Here is a 22,767-nt window from a genome sequence, read left to right on the forward strand (position 1 = left end):
AGTACACCGATTATATGATGGTGATGATACTGGTAAAAGAGAAAGAAAATTTGAAAATAAAGATTAGAATTTGTGTATATACCTTTCGGTAAACTTGGATTGTAATCTTCTAAAAGCCAGTCGACACACTGTTGATACAAAACTTTGAAAGAAAAGTGTACGAATAAGATTACATACATTAAATTTGCATTAACTGAATTAACACTAGTTTCCAACCAACCTACTTGCTAATCTTTTTATTATTTGTCATAATCATTGTCTTCGTCATTGTCATTGTCGTCAACTGCAGTAATAGAACTTCCAGTTACTGCCGCAATAATATCATCTCGATCCATTCCTGGTTCCTGTTTCACTTTCACATTTTTCACTTTATCGCTTCCATCATTACCACTACCACTACCACTATGACTATTGCCACTAAACCTCTGTCTTAATCCACTTTCCTCGTGTCTTAACTTTTTGATTCGTTGTAGTTGCTCTTTTTCCTTGCGTTTGAGCTCTTCTAAGAGTGTGAATTTCTCTTTCTTTTCCAATGCCGCATAATAATCATCTTCCAGCTCCTCTTCCTGCTGTTGTGCAACTGCCCCTTCCTTTTCCTCTTTGCTTCTCCATTGCTCTCTTTTACCTTCAGATGGCCGAATAGACTCTTCTCTTTCCTCCGCATTTTTGCTGTCCAACGTCAAGAATAATGCAATTAATCGTAAATTGATTCCCGTTACTATTCCAACTATCAAGCCAGCATAGATGCATACCATTACAAAATGGAAAGTTGTCAGTGCAAACATATCTATTTGATTCATCAACCATGCGATATCTCGCGTGTCTTCGACATAGTGATATAAAGGGGATGGTGCTTGGTTTAGTTCAAGAAGTGACTTGATGGGGATAAGTGGAAGTTTAAAAGGAAATAATAGGATAGTGATCAAGTAAATTATAGGTAAGTATAATGTATTGTATATTATAAGGTGAACGAGGGAATAGGTCAATGTTAAGGGAGATAGTAGGATTGTTAGCAATTGTTGGATCATCTTGTTGGACGTCTTGTAAATAGTTTGAGGATCTCAAGAGAGCCGGAGCAGTACCAATTAAAAAAGATGAATAAAGCAAAAAAACCAAAAAACCAAAAAACCAAAAAGCAAAAAGCAAAACTAGATCGAGACAAAACTTGACCTTGAGGTTAATGATTCTTTATGTAGATTGACTTTCTGGTGAGGAAATAGGTTATTTACAACACACACTTACTCACTTACTCATACAACTTTACACATAACTTCACACACATATACACATTGGGTTTACACTCCGCACTCATGATCTAATTTTTACTTGCTTTTGAAAACGCGCATGTGCAATTTTGTCTTCTGACAAGACACACTTTATCTCCGTCTATTCCCACGCATAGTTTTAGCACACTAAGTTAGCTCACTAACTTCTAAACTTACCAAACCAATTATGAAAAAAAAAAAAAAAAAACTATATACATGTATGTATATATATTTACGTTTGGAGAGACAGAGAGATGTTTTAATGGATATTATGTGTAGATTCAAAATCAATATCTTAAAATCCGACATAGTGTTCTATAAAAACTTTTTTGTGCTTATCCTTTTTTTTTTTTCCTTATCCACAAAGTTTGTTTCTAATTTGTCTATTTAGCAGTCTATACACATGTTTATTCTCCTTGCACGTGACCAACTTTTCAAAAACTTATATATCCCGGACTTGGTGGAACTTCGCCCGTTTCCCACACCACTTGGTCTGCACCCAAATCAAATTCAATTAAACCTCCTTGTGCACCAAATAATGTTTGGTGATCAACCCAATTTTTGTTCCATTCTTGACCGTTTATTTTCAAGCTTTGCACGTAAATGTTTTCGTCGGAAAGATTAGGCGCTCTAATCTCGAAAGTTGCACCATTTTCCAATTGCAATTTCAAACTACTAAAGAATGGAGATGAAATTAAGTAGGTGGTTGTTCCGGCAATCGGATAGAATCCAAGCATGTTGAAAATCATCCATCCTTGTAATGCACCGCCATCACTGTTTCCCGGTAAATTTTTGGCAAAGTCGTTCTGCATTATATATCTTGTAAGCTCAACAGTTCTCCATTGCTCTTGCACAAAATTGAAAAGAAACGGGGTCAAGAAACTAGGTTCATTCCCAACATCAGCAATTTTCTCTCCGTGGAGAGGATAAAGATCATTGATTCTAGTAATGAAAGTTTGGTTATCTCCAATGAGTTCAATTAAACCTTTTATATCGTGTGGCACAGCAAACCCATACTCAACCGGCTTTCCCTCATACTCGTCGTCGCCCCAATAACATCCAAAGCAACTGAATGGATCATAGTGGGTGAAATTAAAACTGCCATCTGCATTCCTAGGCTGGACAAATCCTTTATACGAATACTTTGCTGTTGAGGAAGCTGTAGCATCTTTATTCCATATATTTCTCCAGTTTGAACCACGTTGAAGATATTTGTTGTGATCTTCTTCATTATCTAGCCCAGCTGCTACTTGAGATAGTGCAAAGTCATCATATGCATATTCCAAGGTTCTACTAACACTTCTGGTATAGTTTCTTGTAATATATCCATATTTCAACCAGTCTGGAAGGGCGCCGCGCCCTTGTTTTGTTGATGCATCTGGTGCAAACGAATCGTACCAATATGGAGGTTGCACTTCAGCATTCTTTTTCATTGCCGCATATGAAGAAGTCCAATCGATTCCTTGAATGTTTTTCACAAACGCATCAGCCATTACTATATCTGAGTTTGAACCTCCTTGAGTTCGACCATTTTGATTAGCAGATCTACCGTCTGGAGTCCAGCCTTCATTTAAGTAAATGTTTGTCAAGGATTGCACAATTTCCGAGCCTCTTGTGGGGTTTATAATGTTGAGTAATGGGTTGAGACAACGGAAAGTGTCCCAAATGGTGAAAAAGTCATCATAGTAAACTTGTTGAGAAGTCCAGCCGGGGTTAGGATTTTCTCCGGTTCTATTTGACGGAATCAAATGAGCGCCATATAATGCAGTGTAAAATTGGTTGATTACTGAGTCGTTGTTGTTGTTGTTGTTGTTGCCTCCGTTGCCACCGCCAACTGCAACTTCAACTTGAAACTTGTCAAAAACTTCCCTTGACCATGCTTGTCTTGTATCCTGTACAAGATTGTCAAAATCCTTTGTGTAATCAATATTAGCACAGGCTTGTTCCTTAGATATAAAGGAGACTCCCATATGACTTTGCACTTGTGATAAGTTGCTAAACTCAAATATCAAGCCAAATGAGTCATCCTGTGTTGATGAACTTATTGAAGTGGCACCATTACTGGTACTGTTTTTTCCCTGAAATGAATTAATAGCTGCTGCATCTTCACTAAACTTTCCGCAAAAATATATTGTCCATGCTTGTTGGAGGCCCCATCCATTCTCTATAGTGGTATACCCTGAGTATTCCAGGGACGAGGTTGCATCAATTGAACCATTAACTTCTCGTTGAGACCACCATGGTCTTTGTGGAGCTGAGAGGTGGTGTGCAACATCGATCAATATTTTATTGTTACCATTGCTGGTGTTATCTTGCTTAAAGTCGTATTTCAATATTCCAAAACGATCACCAGCAGCAATTGAAATATTGACATTTTCAGTGTACACGTGGTACTCGCCAACTTTTGCCGAGTCAGGTTGACTTCTGGTCAAATTGAGCTGTGATTGGAAATCACCCGTAAATGGTAATTGTGCTACGACACCATACTCTGGTGCACCGCCAGTGCCGCTTTCATGGAGCATTGAGATTCCGTTAATCACACCACCGGGTGCATAACCTGAGTATGCATTTCCGAAATTTGCATCAATGGCATCGACACCCAATTTCACCATACCAAACGGTCTAGTTACTCCAGGAAACATATTACCACCGCCTTCTGTGCCATAGAACACATCAACTCGATCAATTGGCTGTATATCTTGTCGACGGACTTTGGAGGTGTTTGAACTATTTGAACTATTTGAACTATTTGAGCTGTTTGAATTGTTTTTGCTCAAAGTTGGTGCTGCAATAGTGAGTGCAAACAAAAAAGTGAGTACCAACAACATAATCTATTATTGTATGTAAAGAAATTTTGCAAAGACTTTGAGGAAATAAAGAAGTGTGTAGCCAACCTTTTCAACTCTTTCTTATATTCCTTCATTCCTTGTCCGACTTCATTTTTAGCACTTCTTTATCTCTCTTTTATAGTCAGAACAAATGAAAAAGTTCATTTCAATAGTATTTGGTACACGTGTATAACTGTGTAGGTGTTTAGGTGTGTAGGTGTGTGTGTCCATGTAAATGCACCCAACCTTCTCTTTATTTAGCTGCAAATAAAACCCAAAATGAACATAAAGAAGCGGATGAGTATACTGTTGTGTGCTATTGTCATTTTAATCTTTTTCATCAACAACGTGCACCAAAAAAAAAAAAAAAGAAAAACACCTATTGTTCAAAATTCTGATTCTTTTATTGGTGTGGTTTTTTTTTTAAAAAAACTGATTAGATCATAATCGTTTTATATTTGTGAATCGAGAAATCTTGATGACGAGTCTGTAACTTTTTAATAGAGGAAATCACAGTTGCAATAGTAGTTAAAATTCGTATACTTTGAATCAACTGTAGACCCCAATTTTTTTTTCATTTTCTCCATTTTTTTTCTTTCGTTTCTTTCTTTCTCCTAAGCGTGTCATGTGTATTGAGACTCTAGTTATTTGTAATTAATAATGGTCCTTCTCCTTGTATGATGTTTCCATTGTGGATTTGCCCTGTTTCATTGTGTCTTATCTTGAAATGCGCATTTTTTGCTTGTTGTTTGCTTGTTTGTTTGTTTGTTTGTTTGTTCAAGGGAAGGAAAAAGAAGTGTTGCAAACCACAGAATTTTGATTTTTGATTTTTTTTTGGTGTTGTTGTAGTAATTCAAATCTTCAGCTTACGTAATACAACCGTAGTATCTTCCCTCTTATTTGATAAAAAAAAACCGTTTAACACCCATGTGCAAATTTAATTACCTATAGTGCTTGCCAAGGGTAAATGTATTTTGAACTTGTCCTATTTTATTGAAAGTTGGATTTGTTGTCGTATTGTTCTTGTTAGTTGCTACTAACTGCTATTGTTTGTTGTTTTCCATAATTTGAAAGCTTCAATTTGAGCTGAATTATTACTTGTGATATTAAATCGATCCACGTTTTTTCCTCATGGTGCCAGGAAGCAACAATTGCCAAGGGAACAAAGGTTCAAACTAATTGTTATTCGCTTGCATTGCATCGTTGTCGTGTCAACTTTATCAAATACCTGTTCAATATTTGTTTAATACTAGTTCTAATTTATAATGTTTATTGTTGCAATACATTGTATTCATTCTAATCAATATTGTACCATGAGAGTTTTCTTTTGGGTGGGGACGGGTACACGTGCGCGTATCTCAGTATATGGTTCATTCCATGCCTTTTTTTACACACCAATCAACATAAATGCAGCCAAATATACAGACTCTTTTTCCTTCTTCCCCCTCGCTCCCCCTCCCCCTGCCTCTTTCCTATCTATTCTTTAATTGTCAAGAACAATGAGAAGCAATTGTTGTTGCTTTAATTGCTTAATTGTTTTTTTTAAGCCATATACAAGAACTTTTGAATAATAGTCCAGTTGGGAGCATAGGGAGAAGGTAAATGTAATGTAAAAAGAAAAAGAATGATGGAGGAAGAGCTAAAGATAAAGAAGTGAAAAGAAGCAGCAAGTTAATAAAAAAGGGGGAATGGGGAGAGAAAAGAGGATGAAATAAAAACAAAAACGAAAACTACAACTTGTATCAAGTCGATTTAAAATTGCTGTAAAAATGTTTTAAAAATAAAAAAGGAAAAGGAAAAACGGAAAGGAAAGGAAAAGGTTAAAGAGGTGGTCTTTCCTCCATCTTTTCTGTTCTGTTCTGTTCTGTTCTGTTCCTTTTTTTGCAATCATTGCTCCATTATCAAAAACAAATAGTATACATGCCGCTACCCACATATACATATATATATATATATATATATATATACATCATCAAACACATAATCGTAATTTATTTGCCATTCTCCATTCTTTTTGAAAAACATCTTGCCTTTGTTTTTCAGTAAAGAAGGGGAGTGTGATTCCCTTTTTTTCCAAGTGTGTTTTGATATCTTGACAAAAGTTTGTCCATGCCTCTTTTGTCAAATTGCTAAACAAGAGTTGCACGTCCAATGTTTGCAATTTTTCTTTTTCGTAGAAAGTGCAGTTGATGCTATTGTGGATGATATAGTTTAAGCTGCTTTGGAATATGAGTTTGTAGTCTCCATATACGTGAGGTTCAAACTGGTAGCGTTTTATGTGTGGGGTTATTAGTGAATGAGGGAATTCCATGGCGTATATGGTATCTGATGGAACAACTTGTTGTTGATGTTGTTGTTGTAGTGGTGGTGATGTTAATGGTGGTGGTGAAGCCTGAGGATAAGGTATAGGTGTTGGTTCCATTGTTGTCGTTTCCACTTCGTCGTACTCAATAATCTCAAAGTCTAATGTGTCGGTCTTCATTGTTTCTAAAGTAAGGGAACAATTTCTGTATATCTTTCTTTTTTTTTAAATTTGGCAGAGAGGAAAATAGAAGAATATACAAGGAGAAGTCCTAGTGATAAATGTGGGATAAGAAGAAGAACTGACTACATTATTATAGTCTTTTTCAAAAAATTTTTTGAAAAGACAAAAAAAAAAGAGAAACTGGTGGGGGGGGCAAATTTAGTCTTAAAGGAGTGGTAGTGGTGGTAGAGAAGTAAGGGTGAAAGTAAAACCAAAACATATTCATCAATCATCAATCATCAATCATCAATCATCAATCATCAATCATCAATCAACGTTTGGTATCGTGCTTTTCATTTCCCCTCATTTGATTGGTACATTCCCAGTCAATTTTGAAACTAAAAGAATCATAAAAAAACCAAAAAAAAAACAAAAAGAAGAAGAGTAAGGTTTAACTATTTCCTTCTTTATTCTTTTTTCTTTTCTTTTCGCTATCTCTATTTTAACAAAACAATGTACACTTTGTTTCCATCTATTATGTGTTTCAAAAATCAGGTGAATGACTTATTTAAAGGTGTTGCAATCCCTCCTCCTTCTTCTTCTTCACCCAATTTTGTTTGTGTGCATTTCGATAAGTGAAGAAGAATTTTTCCTTCTTCTTCTTCTTCTTCCCCACATTTTTTCGCACTGACTGCTTTGTTTTGGGCGATCTTATCAACACTCCCCACCCGCCTCTTTTTTTTTTTTTTGTCTTATATTATTATTATTTTTTTTGGGTCTGGTCTGGTCTGGTCTGGTCTGGGTCATTCATATTTAAGCAAAGTTGAATAACCAACAAGTTGTTGTTGTTGTTGTTGTTGTTGTTGTTGTTATGTCTTTTCTTTTTGCAATACAGGTTATGATAATAACAATGCTTGTTTTTTATTATTTACTGGTGAATAGGAAGAGAAGCACAAGAGTTGATAAGAATTCATATTATTTTTTTTTATTTTCTTTAGCAATTTTCTGATTCAAAGTAGGAAAGTGAAGATGGAAGTAGTTTCCTCTTTCTTCTCTCAGCATATTTTTGTTACATGAACATGTATACTTGTGTATACTTATGTATACTTATGTATATCTATGTACGCTTCTGTATACTTATGTATACTTATGTATGACTTGTTTGAATACCGGTTATATCGGCGTTTGAGATTTTGAAGCTGTCTATGAATAATGATTATCAAAGGATATGTTGTCTTTGATGACAGACTCTCTTCCTCTCTTTCTCTCTCTCTCTTCTTTTGGTCATTTGAGTACGGCATCAATCATTACGTCATATATGTTGTTGTTTCTGTTGTTGTTGTTGTTGTTGTTGTTGTTGTTGTTGTTGTTGTTGTTGTTGTTGTTTCATTTTGTATATATATATATATATATATATCTTCCTCTCACTATAGTCTTCTAGTCGCTTCTCCCCATTGCTATTTATTGTTAACTGGCACTAAAGTTCTAGTGTTGTATATTGCGTTCTTTACTGTTGCAATTGCCAAATGCAGTAACTCCAAGAGATGTTTACTGTTGATACTATTAATAGTAGTATTAATAGCAGTACTATTGTTATTGTTATTGTTATTGTGCTGTATATACAATCTTCTTCTTTCTCTATTGTCGTCATCACTTGTCTGTATGTATGTATGTATACATATATGTATGTATGTATATATATTACTTGAAATTGCGCTTCTTACTTTGTGTTTTCACTTGCGCCTTCATCTACTATAGAACAAATTGCGCTTTATACACATATACATATATATATACGTATATCTTGTGGTTACTTGACTAAGTCACATAGTATAAGAGATGAGCAAATGAGCAAATGAGCAAATGAGCAAATGAGCAAAGAAAAAGAGAAGAGAAAAAGGGGGAGTGGTGGTGGGGGGCGGTGAAGTTGGGAAAAAGAGTCTATGATGAATTCTTTGCTTAGAGGTGACACTTTGCTGCGGGTATGAACCCTAAACTGGGGCTCCCCCCTATTATTATTATTCCCTCAGATGGAAAAGAGAGAGAAAGAGTGAGGGAGAAAAAAAAAAGAACCTTCATCCTCTTCTTCTTCTACTCTCTCTTCTCCTCACCCTCTAAGAACTATTTGTATTATTAAGATTGATTTCATTTATTATGTAGTAGTTGGTAACTCTATGAGCTAGTGTTATTGTTTGTTACTAGTTGTTTGTTTGTTTGTTTGTTTGTTAACTAGTCTATTTTTATATATTTTTCAAAAATAGTGGAATTTACTCTTTTTTTAGGGTTAACATTTCTTCTTGGCTTGAAGAAATGAAGGCTATATGAGAACACCCAAAAAAAATAAAATATAAAAATATAAAAATTAAATAAAAATAAATAAAGAAAAAGAGGTGAGATTTGCATGTGGCACCAAAAGGCATAAGTCTCAATAACTTCGTGACTTGGAATACACACAGCATTCATTGGGGGGAGAAGAGGGAGGCGAAGTATCAATGTTGTAGAGATACCTTATTCACCTTTACAACTACTACTACTACTACTACTACTACAACAACATTAGTAGTAGCAGTGCCACTGTCTCAATGTATAACTGCAGTGTTCAAAACAGATTATGTGGAAAGTTCAATACAAGGTCATCGTTCTGTTAAAAGGGAAAAAAAATTAATAGGTAGTTTCCATGTGTGATGTTTATATACACTTTGTAACATCTTAGTAATAAGGTAAAATACAAACCAACCATCTCAACCTCTCTTTCCTCCCTATTGAAAGAATACAATACTGGGGGGAATAAATGAATGAAAAGGGTATAAACAGGCGAGTTAAATGGGAATTTCCATACTATTGCTATTTTTGCCATTTACAATTTTGTATATTTCTACTGCTGTGCTATTATTCTTTGTTCAATTGTAATACTTACTAATAACGTACACACACACACACACAGAGAGTGAGAGAGAGATGTATATGTATATGTAAGTATGTATAAATACAAATACATCACATCACACCCACCCAACGAGAGTCTGTCTCTTTCTCTGTCTGTCTGTAGCTGTCTCTGTCTGTCTCTGTGTGTGTTCTTCTTCTTCTTATAAATTTTTTTATTTATTTTTTATTTTTTATTTTTTATTCTTTTATTTTATTTCTCTTTCTATATATATATATATATATACATACCAAATACACCTACCAATCCGCCACTTTTCTAGAAAAAAAGAAGAAGAAGAAAAAAAAAGAAAAATTTATTTATTTATTAAGAAAAAAAAAAAATTTATAAAGCTACAAGAGCAGTAACAACTTACAAACTTGCTATTGGCAAGCACAAACCCACTTATTCTACAAACCTTACTACACCAGCAATGGGTGATTCATCCAAACCAGGAACCCTCTCGAAATTGGGTAAGATATTTGGCAAATCACAAACAAATTTATCAACCATAAAGCAACAACAGCAACAACAACAACAACAGCAACAACAGCAACAAGTAGAAAGACAAAAAGAAGCTAATGGAAGCCGACTGAGACAACTGACCTTACTGTCTCCACCACCGTTGCCACCATCATCTTCACAAGTACTAAAACAAGCTGAAAGACCACAAACTAAACTGCTGCTGCCCTCGCCAGTCACATCCACCAGAAGCAACGTACCGACAGAAGTTTTGTCTTCAAGACCACCAACACCAATAAAAGAAGAAGAACCAAAGCAACTGCAACTGCAACTGCAACTGCAACTGCTGCAACTGCTGCAACTGCTGCAGCAAGCTTTACAAAATGATGAGGATTATATCCTTTCGCAGATTGAAAACGACGAGGTAACACCCTTGAGAAATATTAAGCAACCACAACCTTTGCAACCACCACCAACGCTAGCACAGACACCAGCAACACCAGCCTTACCACCATCAGCTTCTTCTCCTTCTCCATCATCATCATCATCCTCTTCTTCTTCTTTGCCTCGCGTCCTCAATGGCAATGAACTCTCATCAACAAACTCATCTCCTAAATTGGCAAGTGCTAGATCTGCATCTCCGATAAACCACAATGGCGCCAATAACGTACCCAACACACTATCTGCTACCACATCACCCACACTGATGGCATCCTTAGACCAACGTTTGAAACGTCAAGGCTCAACCAACAGCAATATACCACAACCTATAGCTCCACTCGATACAAACAAAGTACCGACAATCACTTCTTCTTCTTCTTCTTCTGCCTCTGGAAGAACATCACCTGCAGTATCAAGATCATCCTCAAGAAAAGTAATATCAACAAAACCACTACAAAAAACAACCCCAGGTCTCTTGGGCAAACACAAGAATGAATCAATGACATCATTGGTTAGCGGATCAGGATCATCTGCACAACCACAATCACTGCAAACATCGCTTCAGAACTTGCCCAGATTTGTTATGCTTGAAAATGGCAATCACGAACACCACCTCCGATCAGCAAAGCGTCACGAAAAGTTGTCAAACATGTTGAAGGACTTGTTGGGAGCCAAAAAATTGAGAGATGGAGCCAAGAGTGCAGTACCTGACTTGTTGCATGGAGCAATGCAACAAAGCACATCACAATTGCTGCAACAACAATCACAACAACAACAACAACAACAGGGAACATCTTCTCCAAGACCACCAACTCTATTTGCCGGTTTAGTGAATCAAGTAAAGAACCATACCAGTCCATACCACCATCCAGGTACTGCAGATACAGTCAATAAGGATGCTCATGCTACTAGTACCACTACTAGTACACCAGCTACCGGACCTGATTGTCGATCGTTTGTCGAAAAGTATGGAAGATGTCAAGAAGTTATTGGGCGAGGCTCATTTGGTGTTGTGCGAATATCACACAAGAAGATTGATGCATCCAATGTCAATGACTCAACTGCAACAGTTTCGTCATCGGCTTCATCTTCAGGAACACAAGAGAAACTATACGCAGTTAAGGAATTTAAACGCAAGCCCAATGAAAATGAGAAAAAGTATAATCGAAGATTGACTTCGGAGTTTTGCATCTCTTCATCGTTGAAACATATAAATATTATAGACACTTTGGACTTGCTCAAGGATGCCAAGGGCGACTATTGCGAAGTGATGGAGTTTTGTTCTGGTGGTGATTTATACACATTGATTATTGCACTGGGCAAATTGGAATATGCCGAAGCCGACTGTTTTTTTAAGCAATTGATTCGTGGTGTCAACTATATGCACAACATGGGTGTTGCTCATCGAGACTTGAAGCCGGAAAACTTGTTGCTCACACAAACTGGTGTTTTGAAAATCACGGATTTTGGCAACTCAGAGTGTTTCAAGATGGCTTGGGAAACAGATATCCAGTTTAGTGAAGGTGTATGTGGTTCATCGCCATATATCGCACCAGAAGAATTCAATCAAGAATCTTTTGATCCGCGGTGTGTGGATATCTGGTCGTGTGGTGTTATTTATATGGCAATGAGAACTGGACGACAATTGTGGAAATTGGCTGACCCTTCCAAGGACGAATTTTTTGAGGAATACTTGGTCAAGAGGAAAGATGCTAGTGGATACGAACCAATTGAAAACTTGAAGAGGGCAAGATGCAGAAATGTTATCTACTCGATTTTGGATCCCAAGCCTGAAAGAAGAATTACTGGTAAGCAGATTTTGAATAGTGAATGGGGTAGAGAAATCAAGGTTTGTGAAGCAGGTGAAGGTCACCATTTGCTGGAAAATGGAAGTGCAGGATCCAGCTGATGAGTGTTGAAATAAAAAAATAAAAATTTGAAGAAAGAAAGAAAGAAAGAAAAAATAAAAATTTTATATTTATTAGTATATTAATAGGTGTATTTGCCACTAGGTATACATATTTATATTTTGTATGTTTATAATGGAATGTTATGAAATTGAAGGGATGTTAGCAAAAAAGGGCACTAGTCGAATTTATAATTGGTGACTTATATGGTGAGAAGGAAAAAATGGGAACAGATGACATGTTCGTAGCGTGCGGCGTATTATGTGCGGCGTAACTCACCCTTATCCATACCCTTTCCCTTTCCATATACAATTTTTCTTTCCTTCTTTCCACACACACGCACACACACCTCCTCCTCCCCTTTACCAATATTTTATTTTTTCACATTTCTTTTTTTTTTATTTTTTTTTTATTTTTTCTTCTCTCTCTCCTATAGTGTGACGCGTGTGTGTCTGAAGTAGTAGTAGTAGTAGTAATAGTAGTTGGAGTTCCAAATATGGCAACTGTTTACAAAATCAAAATTTCTTTTCTCTAAAAGTGTAACCCTCTTGTCAAAATTTCTAGACGAGGACAACGACAACGACAACAACGACAAAAACAACAAAAAGAACAATCCACTATAACTTAGCACGACATTCTCAAAAATAAAAAAGAAAATAAGCATCAACTATATAGTCTGCTTTACAATTGTAGACATCCCGGTTTATTTTTATCTGCCTTAGCTGATACATTACAGTCTCCAGCTTTCACATATATTCCATTAATCATTCTATTCCCCAAAAATGGTTGAACTATCAGATTATCAAAGACAAGAGAAAGTGGGTGAGGGGACTTATGGTGTGGTGTATAAGGCACTTGACACCAAACATAACAACAGAGTTGTTGCGTTGAAAAAGATCAGGCTCGAGTCTGAAGACGAAGGTGTCCCCTCAACAGCGATCCGCGAGATCTCTCTACTCAAGGAAATGGAAAATGACAACATTGTCCGTCTTTACGATATCATCCATAGCGACTCGCATAAACTCTACCTTGTGTTTGAATTCTTGGACTTGGACTTGAAGAAATACATGGAATCCATCCCACAACAGCTGCAGACCGGGTTAGAGCCCGAGATGGTCAAGAGATTTATGTGCCAATTGATTAGAGGTATCAAGCACTGTCATAGTAAACGAGTCTTGCATCGTGACTTGAAGCCACAGAATTTGCTTATTGATAAAGAAGGTAATTTGAAACTAGCCGACTTTGGCTTGGCACGAGCATTTGGAGTACCGTTGAGAGCATATACTCACGAAGTTGTTACCTTGTGGTACCGAGCACCCGAGATTCTTCTTGGTGGGAAACAATACTCTACAGGTGTCGATATATGGTCGATTGGATGTATATTTGCTGAAATGTGTAATCGAAAACCTTTATTTCCAGGTGACTCGGAAATCGATGAGATTTTTAGAATCTTTAGAATCTTGGGAACACCAAACGAAGAGACATGGCCAGATGTTGCATACTTGCCTGATTTCAAACCAGGGTTCCCCAAATGGAAAAAGAAGGATTTGGCTGAGTTTGTGCCCACTTTAGACTCCCGCGGTGTGGACTTGTTGGAACAAATGCTTGTATATGATCCAAGTAAACGAATTAGTGCAAAGAGAGCATTGGTGCATCCATATTTTACAGAGTCAGATGATACCGATGTGAATAATACGGTATTGAGAAGTAACATTCTCAATGTTAACAATAATGGCAACAGCAGTGGCAGTGGTAATAACAGTGGCAATGGCAGTGGTAATGGTGGTACGAGTAATGGAGATGGCAATTTTTCAGTCAACATGGGATAGATTTGAAGAAAAAAAAAATGATAAAAGAGAAAGGAAATAGGAGAAGAAACTAAAATTAAACTGAATGAAGTAGATTAATAATATATTCTGAGGAGGCGAAAAGTCAAGCGAACCAAAATGAAAGAATTGTGGAAGTTGAATGTGGATCAACGAGTAAATGATACGATATTAGGGTATTTATATATTCAATAGATGCAGAAAGAAAAGAAGAAGAATAAAAAAAAAACTGAAAACTAAAAACTGAAAACTAAAAACTAAAAGAAAAAAATTATCAACATAAAGCCTAAATTTTATAATAGCTTAGAATGCAGCAGAACAAGAGTAAAAAAAATGCAATGTAATGATTTAAATTTGTGGAGGGAATGTTTTGTAACGTAATGTCACTTGTGTTAGTCCTTTCAGTCTGCTTCTGTATTGGTGTTGTGTTTTGTTCCATGATCATATTAGCAAACTCTTTACTGAATAAAGATTTGTGTTTAAAGTCCAGCTTCAAATTCTTAATCTTTTCAACGTTTAAAGTATTTGCTATTTCAAGTTGATGTAGTTTCTCAAATTGTCGAATGTTATTCAAATGCAAATCTTCAATTCTCTTGTCTAATATGTGGAATGCTTGATTGATGGTCAAATGCAAAATCTCCAACTCTAAAAGAGCCAGCTTTATATACATGTTGGAGTCGTTTTTCTTGTTATTATTTGTATTTCCATTCAGAGGCCGTGAATATAAGGGGTACTGTGGGTACTGTGGGTACTGTGAGTATAGCGGGTATTGTGGGTATTGCGATTGCTGATGATGCGTTTGTAAAAGAAGGTGATGTTGATGTAGTTGCTTGCCGTATGTTTCGTTTGTTTCAACTTCATCACGAAGTGGACACCATGATGCCGGCAGGTTCTGCTGGTGTGGTTTATTCTCCATTAGCGACGAAGTCTCATCATATTCATCGTATTCATCATATTCCAAATCTCCACTTGCGTCTGCACCAATATTTAAAGTACTATCCTGATGATTGAAATGTGGATGAAGGTGTATTAATTCAGTTTTCGAGGGTACTTCATAAGCGTCAGTGTTTACAGAAAACGTAAACGTATGACTAGTCGTAATGTCAATCACCCCCTCCTCAGAATTAACTTGTTCTTCTTTATCAAAAGACTCCAATTGAATACGGTGTTTTGTAGTTGAAGATTGTGGAGTAAGATCCATTTCAAAAATTGGCGGGTTCACCATATTCATCACAACTTCCTCCTTAGATATGGATTGTTCTGTACTTGATGCCGCATGTCGATATTTTTGTTTGTGATCTAATAAACTATGCCGTGTGCTTAAAGATGTGGTCATTGACTGTTCTCTTTTTATTTCTTGCTTTCTTTCTTTCTTTGCTTCGATTAAGTTTAGTTATTTCGCTCAAGATGAAAATTATAAACAACAAAAAGGGGAAAATGAGAGGGTTAAAATTTAATAATGCTAAATGGTTTGGACTTGTATGCTTCAACAGCTCTTATGTAAATTAAAGCTTCCGTTACTTAAATGATGGTGTAGTTGTGATTTGGTTATGCTCTATTGATGTATTGATGTATTGGCACGAGGTGGAGAATGAAGAAACGGGTAATTCGTGATCAATGATTTGGTAATATAGATGAAAATGAAACTGAATAATGAAAATGAAAAATGAAAATGAATAAACCCCAAATTTCGTGCTATAATCTATGGTAAAAAGACCGCTTCGTATGATCCTTTTCTTATTTTTTTAAAAGTTGATTTTGTTACAAATGTAATTATGACTGTAGTTGTTGTTGATGTTGATGTTCTTGTAGTAGGTGCTACTTCCAGATCCAGTGAGTAGAATGCAATGTGAGGTAAATGTAAGTGTAAATGCAAATGCAAATAAAAGTTGAGATGTATGTTTGATGAGCAAACTCTAAACAACTGTGGCGGCAAAGAGTTGTTGTTGTTGTTGTCGTCGTTGTTGAAGGAACTGTTGTGAAAGTTGTTGTAGTGGTGACTAGCGACTGGGGGGTGGTGGTCTTTATGTCCTTTGTCAGAGATGGTGCTGGGAATGACACAAAAGATTTCGAATCAGAAATAAAATAAAAAAAATAAAAAATAAAAAAAATAAAAAAAATAAAAAAAATAAAAAAATATAAAAATTTTATTCATTTGAGGAAAGCCGAACCCCTCCTCGCCTCCTTCGTTGCTCCCTTCCAATTTCCTTTCCCAACATTTCCTCTTCTCTTTCCTCTTCTTTTTCGTCATTATTGTGACATTCTTTTGATTTCCCAACTACTGGATCTGGCTCTTTAAAATCCTTCATCAACATAAGAGAAAGAGTTTACACCTCCTGTAACTTTATCATACCATACTTGAGAATATAGTCGAATTGCTATTTATTGTATTTGCGTACTAACTGGTATGCGTTCTCTTTCACTTTAAATTTTTTTTTTGTTTACATTTTTACAAAAAGAGACAAAAAAGAAGAAGAAGAATAGATGTTGGTATTACCGTATCTAGTAGCGTGATTACCTGCATATTGGTGGATTATACACGACTGTTAGACACAGCTTCTTTGCAAGAGCAAAAAAACAGAGGTGAACAAATTAAAAAGCAAGGACCATATGTGAAACAGATAATATGAAGACCTCGAAAAGTGTGGTGGTTGTGGTGGTGGTGAAAAAAAAAAATACTTTCAATTATATGCTAGCTTCGGAAACAAGTTATTAAATTAAAGGAACAAAATTAATAGACTTATGTTGCTAAAAAGCCTAATGTCGCATAGAATGTTGACACCAACAACACTTGAAGAGAGATAAAGACTAATGTTATAAGTGTCGCGTTTTGAAAACGAGAAAATAAAAAATAAAAAATAAAGAGAAACTGAGATTTTGCGACACACGGACTAAGCTGACTGACAGGCAAAAGTATAACAAACGAGAGAAAAGAATTTAACCAAATTCTTCTCTTCAACCACAAGCCATTTGAATATCGAGTCCATCTATCCCAACCTCACCGACAAATAAAAGGGGAAAATTTTGGGTTAAACAAAATAGGATTCAAATCAAATTTCAAAATTAAAATCAAAATAGAAAAAAATGGCATACGATTCATATCGAGGCTCGGCAAGCTATGATTCATACAAGAATGATGATTACCACAATAATGGCTCCTACCGAGCCAATCGTGGAGGCCGCGGACGAGGAATGCTGCTGCTGCTGCTGTATCGGGGAAGAGGAGGAGGTGGTGGTAGTGGTAGCCATTACAGAGGCAGCTCATATAACCACAGTGAGTATAGAGGCACATCGCTGAGAAGGGGAGGAAGTGGTGGCTACTACAACAGACATGGAAGCTACGATAGGTATGAAGGACGCAGTCGGAGTGGTTCATATCGTGACGATCGTGACGATCGTGACCGTGAACATAACCGACAACATGACCGTGAACATGATCGTGGACATGACCGTGAACATGACCGTGGACATGATCGTGGACATGATCGTGAACAAGAACATGGCTATGATCGCGACCGTAAACACGTGCGTGAAAGATCAGAAGACAGAGTGAGACATGATAAACCAAGAGGTGTAGGTTCAGGTTCAGGTTCGGTCTTGGGTTCTGGTTCCGGTTCTGGTTCAGAGGGTACTGCTTTTGGTAAGAATGAGCATACTCGTGACTTGCTGCCACTACGACTGGTGCACCACTCTTCTCGACGCAGTTCGCATCATTATGAAAGTGGCTCTTTATCGCATGGTGGCAATTATAGAGACAGAGGAAGCAGTCACCGGGGTGGATTTAGACCACGTAATGTCTCACACCATCTGGGTGAGTTTTACAAATCAGGCGGCGTAGTGGACAAGAGCTCTAAACATTACAAAGAATTTCTACACGAACCCAAATTGAAGGAATTCTCTAATCCCTGGATCAACATAATGGGTATTACCGATGAGCCAACGCAGAAGTTATTGGAGGAAAGGTATGCTGAGATGACCAAGTTTGATGACAAGATTTTGGAGTTGCAAAAAAACAAGTTGAAATTGGAGCTCAGCATGTCAAGCTTGGAGAAACTGGCTGCGAGAGAAGAGTTACATGTACAGTTGACTTCGGAGAAACTTGAAGAGTTTATATACTTGTAATCTCTTTTAGTTGTAGCAATAATCATGTGTTTGAATCTTATTAGTAGGGCCACTGCAAATGTTGCTAAGGTTATTTATGTTTATGTTTTAAGTTTATTTTTATCTTTATCTTTATCTTTATCTTTATCTTTATCTTTATGTTTATGTTTATCTTTATCTTTATCTTTATCTTTATCTTTATCTTTATCTTTATCTTTATCTTTATCTTTATCTTTATCTTTATCTTTATGTTTATGTTTATGTTTATGTATGTATATACTTTTTTTTAGCTCTCCCCTTTGTGAACTCTTGTAACATAATGCGCAGGTTGAAGCACACATGTTGAAGATAGTTAATATGCGCACATACATATATATATATCCACTCTGACCACACCACTAAAAAAGTGTTTTGTTTCTTCCAAAATCTTTAAAAACACCTTGCATGCCATCCAGATTTTTTCACACCAATACATGGTTGTGGGGTTGCAAAGTACCTTTTGAGCTTTCTATTCATGTCAATTATATGAGTGTACGATTTTTTTTTCCGCCCCGAAACAAATACAAGGATAAAATATTTCTTGTTGGCGGGGATGAGGGGGCTGGGGAAAAAAATAGAAGCTGCAAAACTTGACCATACTTTTGAACAAAAGGCATCTCAATTGCAGAAATTGGACACTTGAATCTAGTGTATTGTGTGCTTTTTTCAAAAGAAGTTTAAACACTTTATCGTTTGAATTATTCCAATGTTTTGGTTGTTTTTGTAATAACCTGTTTTCAACCATGAAAAGTTTTGACCTGTTTTGCAACAAAAACTGCAAATTTTAAGCATCAAATTTATGTAAACATTTTTTTTACTTTGCTTTATAAATTGCATGTTTGTTCGTTGTCTCGTTGTTTGCTTGTACTATTAAAGCAAAAGCCCTATAAGAGAAACAAGCAGGACTTATAGCTACAGAGCTCTTCAAAGATTATCCATTTCCTCAATTTCATGGTTTTCTCAATGTGTTACCAGTACCTATCATGACAACTACTTTTTGTAAATCGTGGGTCGCGTGAACATAACAACACTCCGAAATTCCGAGGAAGCGAATATTTAAAAGGAGACAAAAGAAAAAGAAAAAGTAAATTTATATTTATAATTAAAAAAAAAAATAAGGAAAGCTCTTTCATTACAATTTTGAAAGAAAAAGGAGGTATAGAGAAAATACTGACAGTCCGGAAAAAATTCCACATACACAACACACACACACACACACACCACACAGACACTTGCCAAAGGAAAGCACCAACACCTTGTTTCCATCAATATTCATACATTTACCTTTTTTCCCCCCTTTTTTCCCTCTTTTTTTAACAACAATGAGTCAAATTGACCAACTTTTGCTGTCTATTGCAAGCAATAAACTTGCTTACTATGCTTTGTTATTTTCACTACTCTTTGGTGTGTTTAAGCTCACTACTTTCACCCTTAGATTTGCCTCCTTGATTGTTGACTTGTTTATCTTACCAGCAGTTGATTTTAGCAAATTCGGAGCCAATCGTGGTAATTGGGCTGTTGTTACTGGTGCTTCAGATGGAATTGGTAAAGAATATGCGTTGCAATTGGCTAAGCGCGGATTGAGCATCGTGTTGGTTTCTCGTACACAATCAAAATTGGAGTTGCTCGCCACTGAAATCTCCTCCAAGTACAAAGTCAACACCAAAATTGTGGCATTTGATGCTTCAAAAGATGATGAAGAAAACTACTTGGAGTTGGAAAAGGCCATTTATGATTTACCAATAACTGTCTTGATCAACAATGTAGGTCAATCTCACTCGATTCCAGTGCCATTCTTGGAAACCGAGCAAAAAGAGTTGAGGGATATTATCACTATAAACAACACTGCTACATTACGTATTACCCAAGTTGTTGCACCAGCAATTGTTGCTACAGTGGAAAAATCCCAGAAAAAGGTGAGAGGATTGATCTTGACTATGGGTTCTTTTGGTGGATTATTGCCAACTCCTTATTTGGCAACCTACTCCGGATCAAAGGCGTTTTTACAAGCTTGGTCAGCTGCATTGGCAGGTGAATTGAATCCCAAGGGCGTTGATGTCGAATTGGTTATTTCCTATTTGGTCACTTCGGCCATGTCCAAAATCAGACGTTCTTCATTGACCATTCCCAACCCAAAGCAATTTGTTGCTTCGACATTGGCCAGCGTCGGACGTAGGAATGGCGCACAAGAAAGATTTGCTACAAACACACCATACTGGGCACATGCCATTATGCACTTTGCCATTGAAAACACTGTTGGTGTCTACTCAAAAATAGCAAACACACTCAACTTCAACATGCACAAATCAATCAGAACTAGAGCTTTGAAGAAACAGGAGAAGAAGGCTAAATTAGCAGCAGAAAAGATTGAATAAAGAGAATAATAATTGAGGAAAGGAATGAAAAGAAAAGATAAAACAAAAAAAAAATAAAGAAGAAAGAAAGAAGAAAGAAATGAGATTGGAGTATAGATGACCAGCTTTCTTTCTTTTCAAAAATTTTTTTTTTTTCAAGTCTTGCAAGTTAACTAATGGTCAGTTAAGCTGTACAAGTGGGTAAGTAAATAAGGAGAAGAAAAGATAATATGTATATTATACAAATGTGTGTATACTTGTATAGTTGTGTGTGTTGTGTATATATATATATATGTATATATGTATATATTAATATACTGGCACGTGACTCAAGTATCCGATAAGAAGTTTCTAGAATGAACGCGACTCTTCTAAAAGATGCGACAAAATCACCGATTAGAGGTTTCTTCTTTTTCTTTTCCCTCTTCATTATGGTAGCATTTACTTAAAGAACTTCTGATGTGCATTTTCAACAAAAGAAAAAAAATAAAAATAAAAAAAGGGTTGAGAATCTTATAGAGTAATTGAATAAATTGCTATCGGAAAGTTTTCCATTGAGAATCCATTTGGTTCTTTTTTTTTAGTTTTTCCTTTTAAAACACATAACTTGATACACTTTTGACTAATATATATATAAAATAAAAAGGTCAATTGACTTCAACCAAAACAATAACGACAACTACACCAGTTAAAATATACCCCGTTAATTGAATCATACACGGATTTTTTTTTTCCTAAGGAGAAAGATAAAATATAAGATAATAGAAAATGGTCAAGGATAAGAAACTTTACGACTTGCTTGGGGTGGATCCTAGTGCAAGCGAAGCAGAGATTAAAAAAGGATATAGAAAACAAGCTTTAAAATTTCATCCTGATAAACCAACTGGTGATACCGAAAAATTCAAAGAAATCTCAGAAGCTTTTGATATATTGTCCAATGCAGACAAGAGAGAAGTTTACGACAACTATGGTTTAGATGCAGCCAGAGGTAATGCTCCTGCAGAGGATGCAAGCAATCCATTTGGTGGAGCTGGAGGTGCCAGTGGTTTCTCTGGATTTGGTGGTGGAAGAGGCGGGGCTGGTGGGTTCCGTAGTAGTGGTGGATTCTCACAAGCTGATGCGTTCAATATCTTTTCGCAAATGGGTGGCTTTGGTATGGGTGATGATGGATTTACATTTAGTCTGAGCGGTGGGGGTGGTGGTTTTGGTGGAGCTGGTGGTAGTCCATTTGGCGGTGCAGGTGGTTTCAGATCAAGCGGTATGCCAGGTGGATTTGGTGGTGCTGGCGGTGCTGGAGCACAACGTCAAAGACCTGAACCAAGCACGGTATCTATTCCATTACCAGTGGCATTGGAAGACTTGTACAATGGTGCAACAAAGAAAATGAAGATTACAAGAAAAGACCAGAGCGGAACCAGGGAGCAGAAGGTATTGGAGGTGAATATCAAGCCTGGATGGAAGTCAGGAACTAAGGTCAATTTTGCCAACGAGGGTGATTACCAACCTGAATGTGGTGCTAGACAAACTATACAGTTTGTTATTGAAGAGAAACCAAACCCAGTATACAAGAGAGATGGAAATAATATCAAGATGAATGTGCATTTGACATTTAAAGAGTCTCTTTGTGGATTTGATAAGGATGTCACAACAATTGATGGTAGAAGAATCTCGTTGAATAGGTCTAATCCTGTGCAACCAAACACAACAACGACATACCCTGGATTAGGTATGCCCATCAGCAAGACACCAGGGCAGCGAGGTGACTTGGAAATCACTTATAAGGTTGATTATCCAACGTACTTGACACCGACTCAAAAACAAGCTATACAAGACAACTTCTGAGACATTAAATAGCAAAGTAATACATACATACATATATATATATATATATATATTTATATATTTTAGAAGATTGAGCTTTATTATAAAGATGATGGAGAAGTAATTTGTAGCACTAAAGTTACCTTCTCTTCGGTGATGTAAAGCATTTTGCAATAATTTGCTTGTTTTTTTTTTCTCTTCATTTTGAATCCTTTTTGTTTCTTTGCAAACATCAGCTGAACAAGAGCCTTTTTTGCTCTTTCCCTCTTTTGTATCTGTATCTGTATTTGCATTTGTATTTGTATTTGCATTTGTATTTGCATTTGTATTTGTATT

General features: G+C 36.4%; 9 protein-coding genes across 9 annotated transcripts; 5 read left to right on the forward strand and 4 right to left on the reverse strand. All coding sequences in view use genetic code 12, as the record gives it.

Annotated features, from left to right (window-relative positions):
• Positions 1-239: 239 nt before the first annotated feature.
• Positions 240-1,254, reverse strand: PVL30_002685 (uncharacterized protein; the record flags this gene model as incomplete). The annotated part of the gene is made up of 2 exons (XM_001525213.2): positions 240-718; positions 1,251-1,254. The coding sequence occupies 2 exons, from the start codon at positions 1,252-1,254 to the stop codon at positions 240-242; spliced, it is 483 nt and encodes a 160-aa protein (XP_001525263.2).
• Positions 1,255-1,699: 445 nt separating this feature from the next.
• Positions 1,700-4,093, reverse strand: PVL30_002686 (uncharacterized protein; the record flags this gene model as incomplete). Its single annotated transcript, XM_001525214.2, has 1 exon — positions 1,700-4,093. The coding sequence occupies one exon, from the start codon at positions 4,091-4,093 to the stop codon at positions 1,700-1,702; it is 2,394 nt and encodes a 797-aa protein (XP_001525264.2).
• Positions 4,094-6,065: 1,972 nt separating this feature from the next.
• On the reverse strand, positions 6,066-6,575 carry PVL30_002687 (uncharacterized protein; the record flags this gene model as incomplete). The annotated part of the gene is made up of 1 exon (XM_001525215.1): positions 6,066-6,575. One exon carries the CDS (start codon positions 6,573-6,575, stop codon positions 6,066-6,068), a length of 510 nt encoding a protein of 169 aa, XP_001525265.1.
• A 3,338-nt stretch (positions 6,576-9,913) lies between these two features.
• SAT4 (serine/threonine-protein kinase HAL4/sat4) lies at positions 9,914-12,292 on the forward strand (the record flags this gene model as incomplete). Its single annotated transcript, XM_001525216.2, has 1 exon — positions 9,914-12,292. One exon carries the CDS (start codon positions 9,914-9,916, stop codon positions 12,290-12,292), a length of 2,379 nt encoding a protein of 792 aa, XP_001525266.2.
• Positions 12,293-13,072: 780 nt separating this feature from the next.
• Positions 13,073-14,119, forward strand: CDC28 (Cyclin-dependent kinase catalytic subunit; the record flags this gene model as incomplete). The annotated part of the gene is made up of 1 exon (XM_001525217.2): positions 13,073-14,119. The coding sequence occupies one exon, from the start codon at positions 13,073-13,075 to the stop codon at positions 14,117-14,119; it is 1,047 nt and encodes a 348-aa protein (XP_001525267.2).
• Positions 14,120-14,402: 283 nt separating this feature from the next.
• PVL30_002690 (uncharacterized protein) lies at positions 14,403-15,452 on the reverse strand (the record flags this gene model as incomplete). Its single annotated transcript, XM_001525218.2, has 1 exon — positions 14,403-15,452. The coding sequence occupies one exon, from the start codon at positions 15,450-15,452 to the stop codon at positions 14,403-14,405; it is 1,050 nt and encodes a 349-aa protein (XP_001525268.2).
• A 1,748-nt stretch (positions 15,453-17,200) lies between these two features.
• Positions 17,201-18,238, forward strand: PVL30_002691 (uncharacterized protein; the record flags this gene model as incomplete). Its single annotated transcript, XM_001525219.2, has 1 exon — positions 17,201-18,238. One exon carries the CDS (start codon positions 17,201-17,203, stop codon positions 18,236-18,238), a length of 1,038 nt encoding a protein of 345 aa, XP_001525269.2.
• A 1,340-nt stretch (positions 18,239-19,578) lies between these two features.
• Positions 19,579-20,631, forward strand: PVL30_002692 (uncharacterized protein; the record flags this gene model as incomplete). Its single annotated transcript, XM_001525220.2, has 1 exon — positions 19,579-20,631. One exon carries the CDS (start codon positions 19,579-19,581, stop codon positions 20,629-20,631), a length of 1,053 nt encoding a protein of 350 aa, XP_001525270.2.
• Positions 20,632-21,378: 747 nt separating this feature from the next.
• SIS1 (Molecular chaperone (DnaJ super)) lies at positions 21,379-22,452 on the forward strand (the record flags this gene model as incomplete). Its single annotated transcript, XM_001525221.2, has 1 exon — positions 21,379-22,452. One exon carries the CDS (start codon positions 21,379-21,381, stop codon positions 22,450-22,452), a length of 1,074 nt encoding a protein of 357 aa, XP_001525271.2.
• Positions 22,453-22,767: the final 315 nt, after the last annotated feature.

The sequence above is a fragment of the Lodderomyces elongisporus genome, chromosome 3, assembly GCF_030384665.1.
Source record: "Lodderomyces elongisporus chromosome 3, complete sequence".
NCBI classification, from domain to species: domain Eukaryota; kingdom Fungi; phylum Ascomycota; class Pichiomycetes; order Serinales; family Debaryomycetaceae; genus Lodderomyces; species Lodderomyces elongisporus.